This window comes from Acanthopagrus latus, chromosome 15, assembly GCF_904848185.1.
Source record: "Acanthopagrus latus isolate v.2019 chromosome 15, fAcaLat1.1, whole genome shotgun sequence".
In the NCBI taxonomy this organism is placed as follows: domain Eukaryota; kingdom Metazoa; phylum Chordata; class Actinopteri; order Spariformes; family Sparidae; genus Acanthopagrus; species Acanthopagrus latus.
The window spans coordinates 27,361,703-27,385,973 of NC_051053.1; the positions used below are offsets into that span (position 1 = coordinate 27,361,703).

The following is a 24,271-nucleotide window of genomic DNA, read 5'->3' on the forward strand; positions in this document are numbered from 1 at the left end:
ATGATTCAGTGTGGGAGTGTTGAGGGAGGGTGACAGTCTCAATGCTATAAACTAAGCTATCAGTCTGGTACTCCGCACTACGTCCCCGACAAACCATATTAACTAAGCTAGTGGACTCCATACCAGCACTGACTGCATCACAAGCAGGCTCTGTAGTCACCTGCAACCTGCCCAGTGTTACATCCCTGTTATCAAACCTGCTTTAAACACCTGTCTATATTGATAGACCTCGAACATGTATCCCTGCTCCCTGCAGTGACGCACCAGCCAGGGGTTCATAGCTGTAAGCCTACCATACGCCTCATCATTACCCCTGTTGTGGGCGGCTGTAGCTCCCCCCAGCTGCATGTCCAAGTATCCTTGTGCAAGATATTGAACCCCAAATTGCTCCTGATGAGCAGTTAGTGCCTTGCATGGCTGCCTCTGTCATCAGTGTATGAATGTGTGTGTGAATGGGTGAATGAATGTGGTAAGTGTTGTAAAGCCATGTGTGTATATATAATCTTTGTGTTCCCTCGTTTTTGTCAGTACAGGTTTGGACTGGATTGCAAGAAACACCGGGAAGAGTTAGTAATGAGTTTTATTTCACCGGACCAGCAGACAGGGAACACAGGAGATTTGCAGCTGAGCGAGCAGATACTTCGGAGCAGACCTGGTCACCAGGGAGGGAGTACACTCAGTCCTGGGGGAGATGAAACCCTCCGGAGTTATGGCTGGAGACTCCTATAGCTCAGCCGAGGCAGAAACAGGCAACCAGCCCAGCAAAAAGTAGTTTATTCAAGTACTACAAGTATACTTATTTTATACTAAAACAGAGACAGTATACTTGAAGTGTACTTTTTATATATTATATTTTTATATACTTAAGAAAAGTATATTGAAGTATACTTGGCTTATACTTAAAAATATAAAGAATAGTCTAAGACTAAGTACATTAATACTTAGACACTCATACTTTAATACTAAAGCTTATACTTGTACTTTATTATACTGTAACGCCCCTTGTGGACTGTGGCGCAAAGACTCTTGGGTATTCTGTTGTTGGTGTAATTATAGTTCGTGAATGTGGTTGTGAATAAGATGATGTGTGAGACAGTTATGGGTTAAATCACATCCTTGTTCTGTGGTTAAACTGTGTCGAGTTAACAAAGAAGACAAAAATGTTGGCACTGTGAGTGAAGCGTTTTCCAGGAGAGACATCCCATCTGTTCAGCTGTCAGCACATGTTGTGATAAATGGTTAACGGCTGACTAGATGATGAAATTACAAGTAGTAGAACTTAATATGTCTTGATTTAAGCACTGACTAAGATTAAGTCATTGACTTGTGTTTACATTTACTTTAGCATGGTACAATGTCTTTCACTACACACATTTGTTTTAAGATATTATTCCTGTTATAAACTTGCATGTTAATAGAAATATATATGAAGTATATATTTAGTACACTAGTAGTATACAGATGAGTGTACCTGTTGTATACTTGAAAGTGTACTTCTGTAAACTTAAAATGACCTTATGAAATATACTTAAAGTATACTTTTATAAACTTAAAATGTTCCAATTTAGTCCGAAGAAGTATTAAACAAGTACATGGTCCATAGTATACTTAATATACTTACACTCACGCATACTTAATAAAATGAACTTCAAGTATACTACTTTTTCTAAGGGAGGAGACAGATGAAATTTGTGGTCAGGAACAGAAAGCAAAGAATGATCTGGCAATGAGTGAGTGAGCTAGAGGAGCCTTTACACAGGCTGACTGCAGGTGAGCTGCAGCTGAGAGTGCAGGTGGGGTGAAGTCAGGCAACGAGGTGGGTGTGGTTGGCTGGCAGGTAGGCGCAGAGGTGAGGTGAGTGGAAAAACACTGCAGTACAGACTGCAAGTCTGTGTTTCCACCCTGTGTAGGGTCTCACTTATGCACACAGGTTTCCATTTCCCTGTGTACAGCATACAATTAATATAGCCACTCATCCTCAACTGGAGCCAGAGCAAGAATCCACCCGTACATTAATTTATGCAGATGAAGTTTATTCATGAAGTGGCTAACTATATACTAACTAGGAAAGTCATTCCAACTTTCAACCTGAACAAAAGGCACCAAGCTGCAATTTCATACCATCCAACAGCAACAACTACCAACACATGACTGCAAAATAAGAAAAAAATACAGAGTCTCTCTCGTTGTTCTCTCACTCTGTTTGAAGGAAAACAAGTAGAAAAAAAAGCTGTCAGTTTGAAGATGGATGGCCCTTGAGTGTCTGCTGCACCCAAGAACAATTAATATAAACAGAGTCAACTATCCATCCCTCTGTAACTTTCCACTTACATCATGGACAGCCCAGTGAAAGATCAGAGAAAAGGGAAAGGCAATAAATGAAGCTTCTCACTTCATATATGAGATAATATTAAGCGCTTTTTCGAAGGGGCACCACATCCACTGATGAATTAATCAATTTACTGGTTATGAGGAAAATCCATAACACATGGATCAGCTGTTCAGCAGACAGGAGTCAGAGCCGTCAGTTCCGGGTCCAGATCCGGTGCCAGCGGAGGAGTGTGTGGGACCCACACCGATGTCAAACACAACAGGACAAGATACAGGTCCTACGCAAGAAAGGGACAGAGTCTTGCCTACAAAAGAGCAAGAGAGCAGTACACCTGTTGGTTCTCCAACAACAAAATTGTTCCATACTCATTTAATCATTTCAGAATTAGTTCTGCCCCAACTCTCAGACAGGACGCATGACGCATGACAATGATTCTTTTCTCTGTCGGGTTACTGATTACACCATGGAGTTCTGGACCCTGGCGGCGGACAGAGGGTGGAATCAGGAAGCCCTGTTTGACACATTCATTGAAGGCCTTTCTGACCCCTCAAGGATCAACTCACCCCACTCGACTTCCCTGCAGACTTGGACTCTCTCTTCAGCTTGACCATTAAAATAGACAAGCGTCTGTTTGAGAAGGAATGGGACCGCCGCAGTTCGACATATTCTGTGCCCCACCAGCAGATGCGGCAGTTCTCCGGGGGACGATGTCCTTCTTAATCATGGCGTCACTCCTCTCTTCCCAGGACTTACTCTACTCCACCATGCACCCACAAGGGCAGAAAGGACATTTAATTGCCACCTGCTCTCAGAGAGACTCTGCCCCATCTAGTAAGGTAAGTGCTCTCACTAGCAGTATTTTCTGGTTACTCAACATTTTGCCTGTTTTCTCCGACCCTCTGTTCAGACTTGACACAATGAACCATGCAACTGAGACACCAGTAACAGGCAAAAAAAATTCATTCAAGGATACAGAGTGACTCACTTTTATTGGAGCAACATCGTGGAACACAGTATTAACTATTACATTGATGTTTTTCATAATTCTCCAGAATGACTTTGAGATATTTACTTGTATCTGCTGGTCTATATTATACCGTCAGAAAACAGATACTGCTGTACACACAGGAACACTAACAACTTGTGCTAATCATTGGCTCCGACGCCTCGTTCTGAGAGTTGTTTCTGTTCAATTTCTCATTCTCATCATGTTCTGTGGTGTCAGCTATTGGTGTCAGAGGTTGTGGTGAGTGCTGGACTTTAACTTTGAACACATCCCACTTCTCAGGAAGCATGCCTCTGTTGAAGAGCACAGAAGCCAGATAGGAGAACAACAAGATGGCAGCAACAACAGACAGCATGGAGATGGTCTTAACTGGGGAGTACTGGACATAAACACCGTCCTCAAGAGTGCATCCTGGGAAGTGTATGACTGGTGGTAACCCTAGTGATGGATCTCCACTGAGCAGTCTTAATGGTATTCCCACCAGAAAGCCCATAATAGCCCCGTAACCATTGGAGATGCTGAAGAAGAGGACGCAGAGCAGTTGAGGGAAAATTATGATGTAGGCCACTTCAGCACCCACAAACCAGAACAAAAGGATGCTGGTTTTCAGGCTGGTGAGTGATGTACTAACCAAGCCCACGACCAACACAGAAGCTCGGATCACCCACTGAATCTCTCTGTCTGATGCCTGAAGAGGAAACAGAAGAGGGAGAAGAACAGGTGAACAATACATGAACGAGACTGTCCTGCTTTCAGGTACCTCTATCTCTGCTTTCTTGGCTTGTTTTCCATCATGCTACTTTATTTCATTCATTCTATTCTGCATTCCATTGCTTCCATTTTAAAATGAATATGACACCTTCACAATAGCTAACAGTAGTTTAGTCGGGATATTTTTGTTGTGAGGCAACAGAAAAACATTAGAGTGTAAAGAGAGAATTTTCTCACCTGAGGCCTCAGGATGTTCTTGTAGATGTTGGAGCTGAAGACAGAAGCTGCAGAAAGCAAAGCAGAGTCAGCTGATGACATCACAGCAGCGGCCACACATCCAATAGCGATAATGGCGATGACAGATGGTGCGAGGTGTTGCAGGGCGATGGGCAGAGCTAGAGCTGCTTCCCCACGTTCAAATGGAGATGGGGAACCATAGGTAGTCAGGTTCCAGTCTGAAACATGGACACAAAAGAAGGAAAGACTGAAAAATGGTCACGTTATCTGTCCAAGTCTACTGTATATACCAAGAGGTGAGCGCTGTGTGATACGACAGACAAATCAGACTGGGCTGTGATGATCATTTAACCACCACCTGCTATTCACACAACGCAAATACCCAAAGTGTCTATCTGCAGTGATAGTCCTCGGGACATGCTGAAGAAGTTTGTCTAGGCAAGCTGCATTATATCCTCATCTTCTCCCCGGATGGAGAGACTCACATTCAGCATGATCACCAGGGTCTGCAGCGCCTCATTGATGACCAGCTCTTCATGAAAGCAGAGTTTGAGTCTCATGTTTCCTCAGTCTCATTCCTGTGTTTTGTGGTATCATCTAACAACACTGAGATGGACCCCGCTAATGTTAGCACTGTAGCTAGCTGGCCTATGCCTACCAGTCAAAATCTAGTGCCATGTTTTCTCAGGTTTGCTTCATTCTATAGAAAGTTCTTTAGGAAGATTCACCTCGACACCCAAGCCTGCAGTTTGTGGTGGTGGTGGTTGCCTCGGATGTTGGCGTTGGGGAAATGCTCCCTCATGACTCCACTGAGGATGAGAAACTTCACCCCTGTGCCTTCATATCTTGGAAACTTTCCCCTACAGAGAGGAATTTGAACTGGCTGGAGGGCGCAAGTATCCTTAGCTTGTTTGGATCGACCACAAGAACCTAAAGTACATCTGCAGCCAAGCCACTCAACACCAGATAGGCCAGGTGCGCTCTATTTTATTCAACTTTACTCTTCTAAGAACACTAAACCTGACATCCTGTCTCATCTGTTTGACTGTGACTCCTTTCCAAGTCTCCAACAGATAATCGGCCTCTTTCCTGCGTTGTTAAAAAGAGAGCCATACAGAGTCAATCCCAGGTCATCTGATAGACCCCACCTTAGAGTTCTCGCATCATCCTTGAGTCCAGCAGACTATGTTCACCATAAGACAGTAAGTACATCTAGTCTTGGTTTATGAAAAAGGAGGTAGAGGAGTATGCAGCTGCTTGCTCAGTATTTGACCAGAACAAAGCCTGGTGAGGTCCTCCTACAGGACTCTTTTACCCACTCCTGACGTTGCATTGTCCCTGGTCAGTCCCTCTGGACTTCAGCAGAGGACTACCTCCTTCTAATGGTAACACTGTTGTTGACAGATTCTCCAGGATGGTTCATTTTATCCCTCTATCCAAGCTGCCCACCACAGAAACAGTGTAGCTGAGGTTGTCCCATGTGTTTTGCCTGCATGGTTTTGCAAGTGATACGGTGTCTGATCTTGGACCCCCATTTATGTCAGTGTTTTGGACGGTATTTTTTTTTCTCTGCTTGGAGCCAGGGTCAGACTCTATTGCACCTACCCTTCCCATACCAATGGCCAGAACCAAATGGCTTGACCAGGAGCTGGAAATGGGCTTATGCTGCCTTCTCTCTCAGAGTCCAGCCGCCTGTAGCAAACACCCCATCTGGGTTCAGTACGCTTGCCATGCTGTGGTAATCCTTCCCTGAGCTGTAGAGGGAGGTCAGTGTTCTCTCAACCCAAACACTCATCTGTCTCAGCATCATGTATTGAATGGGGCTTGTCAGAAAAGGACGGCCGATTGCCGGTAATTACTGCTCCATCTTACTTGGTCTTTGGTCGATTGTGGGTCTCCAACACCAACATTAAGGACCCAGACTACCATGTATCTTGGCATCTGGCCTCACTTTCCCACCAATTACATTAATTTCAGGAGATGCTCAAGTGCATTCAAGCTGAGGAAAAGGTGGCTTCCATTAAGTTGACAACCTTGTGGTTGGACAGTCTTTCATGACTGTTAAAGTAAATCATAAATCATTCATGTTTTTACATTATTGATAGAAGAATAATACAATGGAAACAGAAAAAATAGAAAACAATGAAACATTCTGATAAAATAATTCTCAAAAAATGACACAGTTTACAGTTTACAATGATCAGAATACAGACATTAGCCTTGACAGTTTATGTCAGTATGTAGAAGCTTTTTATACCTGTGGATGCGGTGGCAGCCCCAAGCAGTATGGGAGGTATCACAAGTACAGGATAAATTAAAGCGGCAAGAAAGCATGAGCGCTTCGCTGTGGCTGTGGAAGCAGCTGACAAGGTCCTCTGGTGGAGGCACTGATATCCCAGAGACCCCAGTGCCTTAAAGTAAAACAGTTAGATGGTTAATTTAATTACCAATGTGGCATCACCATAAATCAGTCAAATGATAATTATTTCTCTTGGACACTTACAGTCATGCTGTATTCTTCATCTTAAGTTACAGTGAGTTAGTTCACAGTAATATTTGTTTTTTTCTTACAAAGAATAAGAACTCATCAATCATGATCCAGGTCTTTCTCAGCTCTGGTTTACCAATCCAGGGAGAGTGTAAGGTGTTGTTCATCAGCGTCTGGCTGATATCCGAGACAGCAGGATTCGTCAAAACAAAGGGAACACAGAGCCACTGCAAAGACAAATATACAAATGGAAATGATCAACACACATTTTCAAGGTGTTCTTGGGAGTTTTATGATGCCTTGCTTTAAAGTATGTTCTCAAAGTGAAACTCTTGCCAAAATGCAACCAAGGGTCTTTTTGTGAATGTACCTGAGTCAAATGTTCATTTAAAAGCATAATTACAACGAAAGCACCACTTTTAAGATTGACCGTTTTTTCGTTTTCTGGTCAAAATCATTTTCAGTTGAGTGCGAGTGTCAAATGTTATGTTAGCATCAAAATCTCTCGACTCAACATGAAACTTTGCTCTTAGTATCACCAGGGTCTCTACACATGAACTCGAGCACTGAGAACATTGTTTGTGCATACAAAGTTTTCTATAAAAGTTTTTGAACAACTCACCTTAGCAGTTGTTTTTCCTCTTGATGCCGTCCTGCTAGTCAGGAATCTCCAAATGCAACGTGACATGGAGGAGAATTGCACTAGTAATTTGTTGTTTCATTGTTAGCGAAAAACAGTATTGACCTTGAAGTTGAAAAAGGAGCCTCATATATCGGACATCAACACTTCTTTGAAAACACAACTGCTGAAGTGAGGTGCTCAAAAACTTTCTTTTTAGTAACTCTGTGTACACAAACAATGTTCTCAATGCTGGTGTTCATGTGTAGAGACCCTGGTGATGCTACCAGCAAAGTTTCACGTTGTGTCGAGACTTGTTACTGTTTTAAAAATAGCGATTTTGATGCTAACATAGTATTTGTCCCTAGCACTTAATTGGAAATGATTTTGACCTGATAACCTGGAAAAGGCATGATCATCACAAAAATCAGGGGGTCATTGTTTTGGGAGGAAATGATTAACAACTGCCGTGAAAGCATGTGACCCCATCTCTGTTGTATTTAAGTCGAAAACATTTGGAAGACAGGAGATAACACTTCGGGTCTTCTCTTCATGCTGCATGTATTTAAGAGATCTGATTCATCACACTGAGTCTAAAATTCCTCTGAGAATTAGCAACTCTCTGCCTCAACAAGGAGAATTTCCCTCATACTTTTTAGCACCAAGCTCATGGAGCTGTTAGACCCAGACTAGTGCAGTTTTTCTGGTTTTTTTTTAATCCAACCGTCTCCCCCTGAAATCAATACTCAACTCAACAGAGAAACCTTGGCTGTGCCGATCCAAACCAGTTTGGCTGGCAGATGTATCAGAAAACCAACATAAGAGGACTTTCACACAGGACCAATGTTGGCACATTCCATAGTAGGCTGACTCTGACTCTAGCTGGAGGCTTGTTGGCCCTGCTGTAGAGTATGTTAGCCCTGTGTTTGCAGGGCTTAGGATAGCAGTGTGAAAACCCCTAATGAAAATAGCATATATAAAGCATATATAGCAAACCAACCAGGCTGATGAATATGAGGACCAGCTGTATAACATCTGTGTAGGCCACAGAGTAGAGACCTCCCAGCAGTGTGTAGGAGATGGCGACAGCAGCAGAGATCCAGATGCACACAGCAAAGGACAAATCCAGGACCACGCTCATAACTCCTCCTGTCAGACACATTCTATCATGAGATTTTATAACCAGTCTGTGAGTGACTGTTACTGCTTCAGATCAGTCTGAGTGGGTCATCTCTACACAGGTGTACAGGTAGGGATTTACATCCATGTATACATTTATTTTACTTAATTATACATATCTGAATGTGTGTATTTGAAGTACACTCATATATATTGTACCTAAACCAATTAATGTTGCTGGCACCCAGATCAAATCCAGAATAACTGAAGTCAGGCTCAGTCCAGCTGCCACTACTTTTCCATACTTGATGTGGAAAGGGTCCAGCATCGTCACATAGTTTGCTTCTCTCATTGGCTTGGCGAACACAAAGCCAGCTTGATGTGAGAAAGCACAGAACACAGTACAAACAGAAATTAAAATAGGGAGAGGAAATGTTTTGTATCCATTTCTTGTCAAACTTTTAACGTGACGAAAAGCTGAAAATAATACAACATCCTGAACTTCAATAAGGAAGCTGTAAATTCTTATATGCATCACTTTATCTCAAGACAGGCTGAGTTGAAACGCAGTATATATTTGGACTATGTATCATCAATGTGCTTTATTAGGGCCAGTTTAGTACATGGATAATCAACAGTTTTGAGTGTAGTGTAAATTTGTGGATGTGGAAGTGTTGTGATCACTTCATGATGCCATGATGAAGATATAATTGGTTAAAAAACAGGTTTGAAAATATCACAAATGAAGTTGGAAGAATAAAACTCTGTTGTATCTTCTGATGTTTGATTTGAAAGAAAAGTTGCTCTGTTTCTAAGAAATCTAATTTAAAGGATTCTGTCATGGTCCTGTCATTCTGACTTCTTGATTTGTGTATTTTATGTGTGTTTTCTAGGTCTTCGAGGTATATTTTGACATTTTTCTAGTGTTCTATTTCCCTTCCTGTTTTCTTCACCTGCCTGATTAGCTCCGCCCTGTTACCTGAGTTCTTCCTGTAGCTGCTTTCTCTCCCCTCACCTGAACTTCATCTCCCTCAGTAGCCCCTCCCCTTTTCTTCCAGCCTCTCAGCACCTTCCCTGTCACTCTACCTGCACCTCATTGCATCGCTTATTAGGGCCCGAGCAGGGAACCTGCAAGGACCCTATTGTTTTTGAAAGGATTCTTTATTTATTTAATTTTATTTTTTTCTTCGGACGAAATGATTGCATTTTTCACTGCCTGGACATACCCTAAAACTCACCAAACTTGGAATGTAAGTCACACCTGGCGAAAAATTTTATAATCTATTGTCGTCCTGAATTTCCACCACTAGGTGGCGCTGTTATTAAGGAAAGTGCGTTTTGGCTAATAACTCCTATATACTTTGTCGCACATGCACTCCGTTTTTTTTCGCTACATTGCAAAATGTCAAAAACCTACTTTTTCGAACTCGTCCCAGGCAATTTAACCGATTTGCACGAAACTTGGCACACAGCATCTGTGGACCCTCCTGACAAAAAGTTATTAAAAGCATTTTGATAGGCCAAACAATACTCAAGTTATTAAATAACAACTTCCTGCAGATTTCCTTGCAAACAGGAAGTGTTGGATATCTCTACAATGGTGTGTCCAAATGACATGAAACTTGAGATAATACTTTGACATGAGTTCCTGAGGATGTGTCCAAAAGTTTAGGCGAAGACCACAAGGTGGCGCTCTTTAAATTAAAATAGTTTATATCTCCACATCGGTTGGGCAAATTGACACGAAATTTGGTAAAATCATTGCCACTGCCCTCTTGAGGACATCTGACAAAGTACCTCGATCCATCAATCGGCCACTAGGTGGCGCTGTGGTGCCAGTTTAATGTTATATTTGGCCCTGTGCCCACACCTTAACACTTATGGGAATGAAATTCATAGGGGTGGTATAGACCAGCCCCTGCAACTTACACACCAATAATGACCAGCAGGTGGCGCTATTTTCCATGTGAAAGCGTTTTTGGCCCATAAGTCACACATATTGTGTCACACATTGTTAAACCTTATATCTACATGTTCCCTCAATTCAGCTGAATTATTTGGTGTAGACCACTTTTTTGAACTCCTCCTAGGCAATTTGACCAATTTGCACTAAACTTTGCGTGAAGCATCTGTGGAACCTCCTGACAAAAAGTTATCAAAAGAATTTTGATAGTCCATAAAACGCCTGAAATTTAAAACAACAAATTCCTGCATATTGTGTTGAAAGCAGAAAATCTTGCACATCTAAACAAAATACTGTCTGATTGTCACGTAAATGATGAAGCTTTGTGTAAAATTTGGTGCAAATCGGCCAATAGGTGGCGATCTGGTCGCAGTCTAATTAGTTTGAATGGAAAGTAAATGGGAAAATTTTAAAATCCCCTTCAAAACTCATCGCCTTTCAACCTCTTCTTGTGCTTCATGCTTTGAGCTACAGATACCATTCCACCTTTGAACTGTTGGGCATGTATTCAGTTTCTAAAAATCTTTAACGGTTTCCAAATCATCACCATTATAGTTTTAAGGATTTTTAGGCCTTCTTCTGATTTTGTTATGGGTGTGTATTGCGTGAGCTAGAGGGCGGGACATTATCGCTAGAGTGTAGAGCAGCTGGAAGAACTGGAGAAAAAATTCTCTTCAGCTACTGGACAATGACACTTTCAGCTTCTTCCTGAAACTATTTTATTGCATTATGCCTCATGTGGACATTTTTGTCAGCCAGCTCCAGAAGCGGACCATCAACTCAGTCTTTGTCTGGGGAATCGTGCAGCAGTACACACACTTTTTCTGACTTCAGCGTACATTACTTAATGCCAGCGGGAGCAGGCCACAAAATTATAAGGAAACAGCTTCCTCGAGGTGTTGCATGCGGAAGCCCTGACGGCAGCATGCCCCGAGGTGCGTGGACTGCGAGGGCCCGTCCAACGCTGCTCGCAGCTTTAATTTAGTTTGTATTTGAATTCAGTCTTTTGTTCAGTCATTGTCGAGTTAGTTTCTGATCTTTTGCTTCTTTTCTGTGATTTTGCTGAGTTTCTGTGATCTAGCTGCTGCCTTGTTTCCATGATTCTGTTTAGTTTAGGTTGTCTTGCTGTTCCTGTTTCTCTGATGTTCCTTTATGTTTGCTGGTTCCTTGTATTAAAACTTCATCCAAAGCACTTCCTGCCTGCTCTCGTACATTTGGGACCACCTTCCATCACCAATATTTATTTTGGGTGTAAAATCTTTTGGCATTTCATCTTCCTCCTGTTTTTACTGTTTACAGTTGCCATTACATTGACATGTTAATTTGAACCTCAACACACACACACACAACAATGGCAGCGTCCATGGGGAGGGGATAGGATGTGTTTTTAGCTGACAGTATTTGTATTAGTACAAGTTTTTTGTTAACTTTGGCAAACAAACGGCCTGTTTGCTGACTTGTACCTGCATGTAATCTATGTCATCAATAACTCCCTGAAGTCATCCTGCTGCCTCCTCTGTCTGCGTTTGGATCTCTTTTGTGTACGTCAAACTTTACTGTTGCCTACAATATGATTTTCAGGGTTATAGGTAGTCTACAGGTGTGTAATTATACAGACAGAAATACAGTATCTTTTCAAATGGAAGTTTAAACTCTTACCAATTAAAAAACACAAGCTGTATGCCAGATGCAACATGATTGTCCATGTTAGTCCCATGGAGGGCGTGTACACCATCTCAACTGTGCCAACAATGGTTGCTCCTCCGACCCACGTAGCTACAGGACGGATGAAAACACAGCAAGTAAATTTCGAGGAGAACGAGCAGCAATTTGTACAGAGGACAAAAGGAAGGCTGATCATTCATCATCATGAACTCCTCCTCTGCTCAATTACAAGTTTTCTCTGAAAATGTGTCCTTGGTTCTGACGACTTAGTTCATCATGATTCTGAAATCAAAAGAATCATTCTGTAAGCTCTGAATCTGCTTCGTCTTGGACACAATGCTTATTATGTTCAAATGTCCACCAATCAGTCCTTTTGATTTTATCTGCTAAGAATTAGCTGGAATTGCTGTGGATCAGGGGACAGCTGGTGCAGGAGGGCTGTCCTCAGCACATCATATCACAGTAGGCTGCTTTTCCCTGCATTATTTTCTGTGAAATGAAAGTGTTGAAAAACGCTCACAATGAAGTGTGAAAAGAATGTGTGGGTCTGTTCACCTCCCTCACTGTACATGACAACCTTCACCTGTGTCATACAGAATTCTGTGTAAAAACAAACATCTTATCGTGAAGTGGAAACTGTTTGTGTCTGTTTTACAACACCTACAATATAACGAGCTCCAATGACATTCTGAGAGTTTTAGAAACACAATCACACAGTTTCCTTCCCAGTTTTGCCAGCTGTGCTCTCCTCACCTGTCAGTGTGAACATCCCCACCACCCAGTTTATGTTCCGGTTTCCCAGCAGGGTCATCTCCACTCCAGAGGCTGCACTTTTCTTCTGTTCCCTTTTGGACTTAAAAGAAGCCCAGATGCCGGTCCCAAGGACCAGGAGGTAGAAAACCACCATTGCTATCAGTCCTGGGATGTTGATGGCCATGGTGGACTGGTTGACTGGTTCCCTCACTGAAGCATGTCTGAGTGTCTGAGTGATAGACTGACTGAGTACTTCTAAAAGGAGGGATGATATTTCAGAGAGGAGACAGGAAAAACAACATTCCCCTCCAGCTGAAAGGAACATGGATGCCCTCTGGTGAAAAACGCTTGCTTCAGTTGGCCGGTTCAGCTGGTTTCATTGCCTATGCTCCGATTTCAGTGACTAAATAGTTGAAGTTATGATACTCCCATATTTTTAATATAAATATTGTTGGCATTTTCCATTTGACTATATTGTTTTATATTTAACTGATGTATCCTTGAATGGATCTGTACAAATAACTTTACCATAATAACTTCAAGTCCGTGTAAAGCAATTTCAGCCATTTTCTTCTAAACACATTACATACATGTATTTCTTTAAAACAAGTAAACGCATTCAGCCATTTAGAATTTAATTTTGGAGCTAGGCTCACAAACTGTGTTTCAGGATTTCTGTGTTCAGGATTTAACGGGCGGGTCAGAAAATCCTGCAGATCATGGCCACGTGATTTGCATAAACCCGATCCTGCTGCTGGAGGCCCTACAAATGCACTCAGTGCACTAACTTCGGTGGTTTTTCTGCTGGCTCTCCAGTCTTGGATAGCATCTCTTAGAATAGTTTGCAGTTAGCTAACCAGTCACCCAGTCAGCTGAACAGTCATGTCTCCTCCACATCACTGATGCATCTTTCCTGGATGCCACAGTGGAGAGTTAAAAATCACCACCAACACCTGTCTCTGCCGTGTCCACTTAGTTTTATATAGTTACAGCGACTGTCACCAGGTAAAGTCTGGATATCTGTAGAGTCTGTTGACTCCCATCCCACCGACAGCGCATGCTGTCATCTCTGCCACCGGCATTATGTGACTGCGGTCAAGCCACCCTCCACTCCGAAATCCCCGGTCAAGCTATCCGCCACTTAATTTGCAGTGCCTGTATATAGGCGATATTACGGTAATGCCGTGCTAGAACAGATTTCAAAATAAAAGCAGACACTTATGAAGGCAGTCTGCAATGTCACACAAATACAATCAATCAGCCAGTCTGTTCATTGATTGATGAATTAATTAAACGATTAGTTAATTACTTAATTGAGCATTTAAGGAATTAATTCATTGATTATTTATTTATTATTCAATTCATATTACCATCCTTATTCTTATCACACTGAAGCCGTAGAAGATGTGTGTCATGACATTTCATCTGTTTGCACAATTAGTCCAACATGAAAATAAACACAATAGCTGGAGTTTCTGATGAGGAATTTCAACATAAAAGCCCACTTAATAGTCAAATATTTTCAATATTTCCCTCAAATTCAGATCCACATTAAGAGGAAAGTCCCAGTTTCCACAGACTCATTTCACTTCAGACTGATAGAACTCAACCTCAGAGACTCACTCAGATAAGTCCAGGAAGTTCTGATGTGGATTTTCAAAATAGAGGCCCTCTAAAATGTGATTTGTGATGACATTTTCCTTTGATTTCAGATTTACTTTTAAAGAAAATTACCTGTTTCCACAGACTCATTTTACTTCAGACTGATAATACTCAATGTCAGAGTTGCACTCAGATAATTCCAGGAAGATCTGATGTGGATTTTCAAAATTAAAGCACTCTAAAATCTGACTTTTGATGATATTTTCCTTTGATTTCAGATTTACCTTACAAGAAAATTACCCGGTGGGTGGCTTGACCGCAGTGACCATCCCGCCGACAACAGGTGCTCTCATCCCCGCCACCAGCCAGACTTTAGATTCTCTGCGCTGACCCGAACCGGATCACGGGCCGCGTCAGGCCAACATTTCCCGGGTTGGGTCGGCACTTGATCAAGCATTTGTGTGTGTGTGTGTATGTTTTCTGTAATAACTTAAAATAATGACTTTACTTCCATTGCTGTTATTCCTGCAATGTTGACAGCCAGGATGGATTGGACTTACGATACGTGGATGCCCTCTGGTGAAAGTAACTGGTTTACTGGCTTCCTCACAGAATGTGTCAAATGAGGCGCCATCGCTGGCGGCAAGCAGTGCATGGAGTAGTTGATGTCCTGTAGAGGTACCTTAGTTACAAACCTCTGTGCTCATGGATCTTGCTACAAAGTCAGCCAAATTTGATTTGTACTGTTGCTCCACCAAAACCTTTCACAGCAACCTTGGTGACAGAGTGTCCTTGAGCAAGATACTGAACTCCAAAATTGCTCCTGATGTGCAGTTGGCACCTTGCATGGCGGCCTTCTGCCACCCAGGCCCAGATCTACACCACCCATTTTCCTTCTTCTTTTTCAGGCGTGCAAAGAATCTTGGGAGGCCGTGAAGGATAGTAGTGGGAGGAAAAGACCACATTTGTGGGGTGCATTTGGAGGAGACATCGAATTAGGACCACCTTCACGCAGCGTTGTGACATAATTGGCCTTCAAATGCGACCTTTGAAGGATGCAGCCCCTGAATTGGGATACAACCATACACGTGTTTTTACGATTGTTGTGATTCAACAACCGTGATTAATTAAAGTCTCATTTTTTTTAACTCATTACCCTCTTGGGTGCCTCAGACTTTTCCTACAATTTGAAAAGTTGCTCCTCTCTCCTGCTTTTCTTTCCTTAACTTTCTGCCCCTTCTTGTTCTTCTTCACTTCTCCTGTCCACTGTCCACACGGTAAGTGGAAAGTTACAGGAGGATGGATGAGATGGATGGTCGACTCACTGAGGACACAGGACACACCGGTGTTTATGTCCAGTACTCTCCAGTTAAGACCATCTCCATGCTGTCTGCTATTGCTGCCATCCTATCTGATGTGTTCAATTTCTCATTCTCATCATGTTCTTTGGTTTCACCTGTTGGTGTCAGTGGTTGTGGTGAGTGCTGGACTTGCACTTTTTAACAGAAACAACCTTCAGAACGAGACATCGGAGCCAATGATTGGCACAAGCTGTTAGTGTTCCTGTGCAGTTTCCTTGAAGTATAACATAGACCAGTAGATACTAGTGAATATCTCAAAAACACTCTGGAGAAAAACAAATTAATGTACACTGAAAAAGTTCAAACTGTGTTAAAGGTGTTACCCATCACGCACTGTATAGCTAGAAGGATTTTTCTTTTTGTGATTGGATTCTTGATTGCTTGGTTCATTGTACATTCACATTGGGTTTTCAAGGTTCTGAGAGAGTTTCTTAACATGTAAGTTTTTAATAAAAAGAACACAATGCAAAGGTTGAACTGTGTTTGCACTGAGGTATTCTCAGGCTCAGTGAGTAAGAGAATACCTTTGTTGGTTGCCATGTTTGGCTGTGTCAGTGTTTCCATGTCTGTGTATCAGTGCTCTCGTTCAATAAAAAAAGCATACATTTAAAATATTTTTTTATGCAATCAGTCCATAAATACAAGGCAACATGTACATCTTTAACAATACAAAATAAATCTGACAACCATTCAAATATCAAGACCTCTTTTTATCCACATGAACATCCTCTGAACCAACTGACTTCTTACAATTCTTTCTCTTTCACTCCAGAACTCTGGTGAGAAGTTTCCCCAAATATCTTCACTGCAACAAAACAAAAGGGAACAGCAGCTGAAATGTCAAGGTCACTGTGTGGCAGAGCCTGGGTAGATGCTCTCTGTCTGTCAGTGAGGTGACCACTGATAAGTATTAACAAGAACTTTGTCTGAAGGTTGTCTGGACTTCACCTACAAACCGAGGCTTTAATCAGTGCTGGAGGTTTGAGGTAAATATGCAGGTCGTAGACTTGTGTAAGTTTCTCCCTGCAGGAGGAGACAAGTTCAAACGTAGTCCAATTTGCATGAATGAATGATGCATGAATCACTGACATCAACGTAAATGCAAGTGTAGAGTTTCTTCTCAGCCTGTTCCATAAACTTACTTCGTCCTGTCTCATCTCTCAATCTTAAAATACGTAAGACCGAGTAACTAAACTCATCTGAATGTTTAAGTATAACCGCACACATCGTCTCTCAGCCAGGGGAGGAATAGTCTCTCCCTTGATCCAGCTTCTCACACTGAGCCGGAAAAATTTCAGATCAATAAATAACTTGATTGTACATTTGTTCAAACTGTTAATCTCATGGGACTGTGAGTAAAGACTGAACCAGGTGATCCGTACCTGAAAACCTAAAGCTGTGTCTCCTGGTTAGCAAATTAAAAAGCCAATACACCAACTACAGTAGAACTCAGTTACAGTCACTCGGTTATTGAGTGTATGGTATTAACATAAATTAATCAAACCCAATAAATAGATGCTGACAGTTGTCATAAATCAATAAATAAGTAAGCTTCTCAATGTTGTATCGCTGACTTCAACTCAGCTTAAATCAAATATTAAGTAAAAGACATTTTCATGTTGTCAGCCGAGACATTGTCCAGCAATATGTGGCGATCAATGAATCTATCAGTGCTAATGATCACATTATTAACAACATCCTGATCAGAATTCACATTATTGATCAAAGGCTCCTTCGAGTCCCTGCTGCCTTCTCCACTGTGTCTGGACACAAAGGTGTAATCCTACTGCAAGGACTCTCCAGGGAACAGAGCCGGAAGGATGCCAGTTAAAATCCCGGATCCCGGAGCAGTAACATGAGGTAAGGTCAGCTATAAGGTTATGGCTGGTGCTCCCTTAATTAAGATAGCGTTCAACATCCAAATGATCCGACTGAGTCAAGTTTAGATTAATTAAAAGAAAGACATCCCTTTCAAACACTTTTCCCGAATAAGCCAGTAGAACCTGTGGCTGAATCCCATGTTGAATTTCCTGTTTTTGGTGGAATGTGCAGGGTTCTACTGGTTGGGGTTTTCCTGGCTGAAGTTACACAGGAGGCTCTTGGCTCCGTTCTGCCATGAATACAGCGTCTCCAGTGGAGTTTTTCCATCCTGCACGTAGAGAAAACACACACAGATTGAATCAAAACTTCCGGTCTTTGGATCCACCCCTGCAGATAAGTACACCGGCCCAAATGAATCGTGCTGACTGAGCAAAGAGTTAACTGATCTGAACAGATTCAGTGTATAAAACACCCTAAAGAATGGATCAAAACCATCAAGTCTCATCCTCGGGGACCCTTTGTGTGTCCAAACTAAATGTGATTGAAGACTATGAGAGATCAAAAGGCTTATGGCTGTAGTTTGCACCGGGGTCTGAGGTATGTATACTTGAATTTGTCGCCTTCGGTGCCAAAATGTAAAACTTTTATCTCTGATTGTTCACATCCATTTTCAGAGGATTAGTAATTTTCTGCGGAGTCAAGTTGGGCCTGAGGTGTTGTTCAGTACTTACACAGTTCTTAGTGTTGAGACTGGCCCCGTACATCATCAACAGCTTGATCATCTTGAACCTGTTTATTCTCACAGCATCATGCATGGGCGTGTCTCCATCCTTCAGTCCGGGCAGAAAACAGATATTTAATATTTTTATGGTTGGTTCTTGTACTTTTTGATATGTGATACAACAAGCATGTGGCACAACATTTCGCTCCCCCATACAGTCATTTGAGCTGTAGAATGAGCTTAATGTCCTGCTGCAGGTGATTTAATGTAGCTGTAAGAAGGCCGGTGACCTCTGCGTGGTGTTGTCCTTACTCTGTCTTTGGCGTTGACGTCTGCTCCGCAGTGAATGAGATGCTCAGCACACTCGCAGTGTCCCGTCCTCACTGCAACATGGAGAGGAGAGCTGTGCAACTGAGGAGACAAGAGGAGTGGATGGCACTTTGAACGAATGCATGAGAAATATATCCAGAGGACGCCTAAAACATCCGAGGCCAATCAAAGACCACCACCAGATGGTGCCAGAGTGAGGAGTTTTCATGACCTGCACACAGTGGTGGATATTATCACCCAAAAGATGATCATACGTATGAATGTTAACCTGTGTTGCTTGTGGGTATATGGGCAGAGTGGTTCTCCTTCCCATCTACTACAAAACAAGCAAATGGGCCACAGGATACAACAGATGCAGTGAGAAGAAATAGGAAGAACGTGATATCGTCCATCTTGGATATATGTAACTGTTTACATCAGCCTGTGCTCGCTGAAGTGCCTCTGCCAGATCATCCACAATAATTGTCAAATGTGACTCTAACTTTGTCATCTATAGACTTCCGGATGAACAGCATTTTGTTTGTTCGAACTGGAGAAAGCTCTAAAAAAACTCAGCAGTAAAGGCAGTTCAATATTTTTGCACTGGACCAGTGTAACTGCAAAAGTAACGAAAAGAAGTTTCCATCCTTGCTGCAGTTTTGCTTTCAAGCAGCACAATTCTGTTAAATTCTGTTCATTCGTTTCTTCCCCCTGGTGACCAGGCTACCACTCCGAAACACCAAGTCCGTGCTGAAAATGTTGAGAAACATTTTCAAAACCTTCAGAAGAGTTTATTTAGTCTGAGACAGAGGAGAACATAAAGACACAAGGAGCAGGTGTCTCCTTCATGTGCTTTCGTCTGACTGGACCTACCTTGTCTCTGTAGGTGATCTTGGCTCCCTGGTCGAGGAGGAGCTGCAGGGCGGGCAGGCTGCCTCCTCTGCAGGCCCAGTGAACGGCTGTGGCCTCCAGCTGAAACACACACTGCGCTGTTAGACTGACGCTGTGGGTTTACTGGAGAATGCCAGTTTGAATTAAACCCTCCAGTTCTCACCTTGTCTTTTTTGTCAATGGCAGCGCCGGCCTCCAGGAGTCGTTTCATGACCTCCACGTGTCCTTTGAACGAGGCTTTGTGCAGAGCGGTTCTCTGGAACTGGACATGATTTGAAAAGTGTCCTTTTTAACAGCTCCAGAACGGCTATTTCACTTTTTTGTAGGATTCGTAAGTATTTATGCATGGAAGTTGGCATGTTTCTACCAACAGAGGTGCGTCGCTGTGTGACACTCACATGGTCGGCTGCGTTGGGGTTTCCTCCATCAGTCAGGTACTTCTCCACCACAGGCAGCTTGTTCTCCATAGCTGCCGTCAGAAACAGCTGTTCATCCACATATTCAGGCTGAAAGAAAAAAATACTAACTATAAACAGTTCCCAGTAATTTAACACACATGAAAGTTTCTGCAGCTAAAGTGGCCAGCAGAGTCAGATGTCAGGCTCACAGATACAATTTAAAAGTGTCTCATCTGTTCAGAAAAATCCATCCCAAACGTATCCAGAGTATCAGAGACTTTGATCGTTACGACAGAGAATTGGAGGTTGTAATCTCACCACAGTCTCTGGTTCTGGTTGTTTTTTCTTGTGAACGGGAGCCTTCCTCTCCCGTCTCCTCTTCCTCAGCTGCAGGATGTTGAACAGGTCGTCGACCGTCTCCAACTTCAGCCTGCCGCTTCTGTCGGTCTGACCGGACAGTGTGAGGACAGAGGGGTTCAGCACAACAGCAATGCTTCATATAAAAAAAGCCTTAATCTTCTATGTAGTGAGAAGTTAATAATATGGATATTAAATGACCATACTAGGCTTGAAAAATGAGGATAAAATAATATTTTATTTGATTTCTTAATGTCAAATAACTTTTTAAAAACTTCCAATAAGATTTATCATCTCGTTTCCTCCTGAGTAGACGATAAAGATGTGTTATTTCCCGAGAGGCCACCAGATGGCAGCACGGACCAGGAGGCTTTCAAAGACCGTCCTGGTCCAGTGTTAATGTCACTGGATTTAAACAGACTGTCTATAATAAAGGTGTGTCTAAAAATGAAACTTCTACTATAGTTCAGCATGCAGTCTGCAAGGGAACTTCAGTTTTTGTGACTTTATTCTTCCTCAAAACTGTGCTGAAGTGCAGCTCTCCATCACTGCTCAGGTAGAAGTAACTGTTGTTTGACAGATGTTTTACAACTGCACCTGTGTTTGGTGTTGAACGTGCTCGACATCAGAAAGAACGTAACTGATTACCAGTGATGGAGTCAGTTACAGGTACAGCACCTGCGTACAACAGGTACAGCACCTGCGTACAACAGGTACAGCACCTGTTTGAAGAACTTGCACTTTAGTGTTTTTTATTTTCTGTCACTCTGTTCTGCTGTCAGTCTGTCCGAGGACACAGACGATCTCTGCCAAACTGCTCCAACTCAAAACATACAACATCTAAGTTCGACTTAATGCAAATGCATCAATAATACTGATCAAATAATATAATAATATAACACTGACAGGACACATCAAGTACATTCATGCAGAGCTTTGACTCGTAGTGGAGTGTATTTACTTCCTGGTTCTGCATCTAATATCGTCACTGCTGCAGCTGCTAACTGTTACTTCTAGCTGTGTGAGGTCACTGATGCTTAAATACTTAATGTTCCTCAAATCAACATATAAATTAGTGGTGAAATATTTACTTCCACACACAGCTCAATAACCACCGTGGTGACAGCAGGCTCTGACGCTGTGTGTTGTGTGTGTTGTGTGTTCTCACATTGAGGGCGACCACGCTGACTTCCTCCTGCTCGCTGCCGCTGTCGCTCTCCTCTGAAGGATCCCTGTTCACCATCTCACTGTGGGACCTGCGGTCGTCCTGCTTCTCTTGATTGACAGCTGCCTCGTACACGCCTCCTTGAAAGTCGTCCGCCTCTTTGCCCTCTGACCTCTTACCGGACACCTGAAGGCGAGAGAGGTTATATATTTATTATAACAGAAGGCCACAAGCTCCCTGTGTGTTTCAATAAAAAGTCCATGATGAGAGGTGAGTTTGGGGAGAGCTAGATTAAACCAAAGGCAGATTACCAGATCAGCAGGAGAGCTTTTGTTTTCGTGTCAGTCCAGATTTAAACCCATGAGCAGCTCTCAGCGTTCAGCCCTGCTGCTGCCGGAGGAATGTAAAGACCTTAACACACACACACACACACACACACACACACACACACACACACACACACCTGCATCCTCTAATCCTCTGGGACTGTGTTTACATCCAGCTGTTTATATGCGACTCGTGTTAGTATTTAAATCTTCCTACTTAACTTATCATGATTACTGAAGAGAAACTTCAGGGAGGATGTAAAGTGAAAATAACTAACAACCTCTCTGAGTTATCGTCTTCAGTTTGGTGTTTATTCATTTTTCACTTTCTCCTCAACATGTCAGGAACTGATGTGATGATTTACACGTCGATGGCAAAATAGAAACCCGCCACATTTTGCTTATTCATCACGACTGTTACACATCACTGTCTTATTTCAGGATTTGAACAGCTCCTTTTTCAGTGATTTCACTTGCTTCAACACATTTTCTAGAATCAAAACCAGAGGATGCTTAATACAAAATATTTGTTTTCTAAAGTAAATGAGAGGAGAAAAAAACCCAGAGAAGATTTTCTTTAGCTCATACTTCCATTCTACATGTTTTACTTATTAACATCTGCCTCTCATAACTGCTGTCATTCACATCTGAACACATGATCTCAGATCTTACCAGCTCTTCGACACTGTGCAGTCCCATTCTTGTCCTTGATATGAAGTCGTTCAGCGGCACTGTGGGGAGTCGGAGGTGGAGTTAAGTCCAGCGGTCTTCTTCTGCTGTGATGGTCAGCGTTGGTCGCTCTCTGCGTCTCTTCTGCCTGCAGCCGGAGCCTCGACCTCTTATATAGCCTGTCAGACCTCAGCTCAGATCACATTACCCTCCTCATGTGCTCATTCGGCATGCTCAACATCATTTCCCCCCACAGCCACCATCAGGTCTGCCCAGTTTCTGTCACTCTGTGTCACCACGCAAAGATGGAGGTGAGGTAAGAGGCGTCACTCTGTATCACACTCCGACGGTGTTCACGTTCTTACATGATGCTACGTGGAAAAAATAACTGGAACTGTGATAGTGTTGCACATGAAATCTGCTTTTTCACACACGACTGTGTATTCTCATGAAATGAAGATGATGTCAGTCACAAAATGACTCCAACAACAAAAACAATACAGCTCCTCCAGCGTACTCCAAGTTTTTGGAAGTTTTTGAAGCCCCGGGATCCCGAATTGATTTGAAAAGACGTTATTTAAGGTTGTGAATAATGACTATTCAAATCAGTGAGGGATCATGGATCATCTGGAGACTTGGATTAAACTGTACGAGCTGTATGGAGCCACTTCACATTGGTTTTTTTGGGGTGGTTGTTTTTTTCACAGGCTACTTCAGTTGCAGCAACTGTTTTACTGTGAAGCTTCAGGAATGTTTTGTGGACAGTGAAAACTTCACCTGACTTTCCATCAGTGCGGGTATGAATTTTCATATTGAGTGAACTTATCCTTTACGGTTAAATCCAGTCGTTAGTAAACCACATCATAATTTTCTGTTAACTCCAGAGTAGATGATCTTCTCAAACATAGACCATCTTTGGCAGCGTCACGCTGGGCATGTAGCCTCAGACACGCAGTGATGTCACAGTCATGGAGTTCATGGTGGTCGAGAAATAAATAGTCACAGTTCCAAACATCATCTCACTGCACGCCAGCCAATCACAGATCAAGGTCAAAGGTGAGCAGGACGCCTCACAGTTTGATTGACAGCCAGCAGTGAGTGGCGTCATATCAGCTGCTCTCTGTCCTGCTGTTAAATGTGGTCAAACTTCATATGACACATCTCAGAGCGATGTCAGGACATGCTCTGACAGCGATGACACCTGATGGTATGTAGCGATCACAAGCTGTGAGCTCACCGCCAACCAATCAGGAGTAAGACAGCGAAGATGTCAGGTGTGATGCATGAAAAATACTTTATTATTAGTCCAAGTTCAAAGTCAAGCTGAGTTAGATGTCCAACTTCAGCTACGTTCAATGCATTCACTCAAACTTGTACAGATACAAAAAAAAAAGGGAAAGAAACACCTGATTAATTTTAATTCACTCTGAGTATCTGATATTTAAAGTATTTTTCTGGCAATAAATGAGCAAAAGTATGTAAAATAAAAGTACAACTAGTTTAAAAATGTAACCAGGCAGAAAGTACTGAGCTGTTTTTGTGTGTGTTGTTTTTTAATCTAAAGATATTCGTACTTGCAGAATGAAATAAGAAGTGTGAAGTAAAGTAAAAAATGGCAGCACGCAGACTCAAACATTGTAGAAAATGAAGAGGGTGTGTGAGAGCTGACGTCTCTCAAGCACTGATGTTTGTGTAAGAAAGGTTGTTTTCATGTAAAAGTGGAGAATTCTTCTTTCTCTCGGACACAAAGACGTGAAC

General features: G+C 42.4%; 2 protein-coding genes across 2 annotated transcripts; both read right to left on the bottom strand.

The window, feature by feature from the left end:
- Positions 1-3,308: 3,308 nt before the first annotated feature.
- Positions 3,309-13,137, bottom strand: LOC119033687 (high-affinity choline transporter 1-like). Its single transcript, XM_037124082.1, has 8 exons — positions 12,894-13,137; positions 12,135-12,251; positions 8,732-8,887; positions 8,394-8,542; positions 6,858-7,001; positions 6,544-6,697; positions 4,287-4,504; positions 3,309-4,026 (listed from the first exon to the last, which is right to left on the bottom strand). The coding sequence occupies exons 1-8, from the start codon at positions 13,075-13,077 to the stop codon at positions 3,466-3,468; spliced, it is 1,683 nt and encodes a 560-aa protein (XP_036979977.1). The 5' UTR covers positions 13,078-13,137; the 3' UTR covers positions 3,309-3,465.
- A 3,146-nt stretch (positions 13,138-16,283) lies between these two features.
- Positions 16,284-22,709, bottom strand: LOC119033081 (ankyrin repeat domain-containing protein 1-like). Its single transcript, XM_037122701.1, has 9 exons — positions 22,517-22,709; positions 21,522-21,704; positions 20,315-20,443; positions 19,997-20,104; positions 19,762-19,860; positions 19,581-19,679; positions 18,711-18,809; positions 18,409-18,507; positions 16,284-18,005 (listed from the first exon to the last, which is right to left on the bottom strand). Exons 1-9 carry the CDS (start codon positions 22,541-22,543, stop codon positions 17,913-17,915), a joined length of 936 nt encoding a protein of 311 aa, XP_036978596.1. The 5' UTR covers positions 22,544-22,709; the 3' UTR covers positions 16,284-17,912.
- Positions 22,710-24,271: the final 1,562 nt, after the last annotated feature.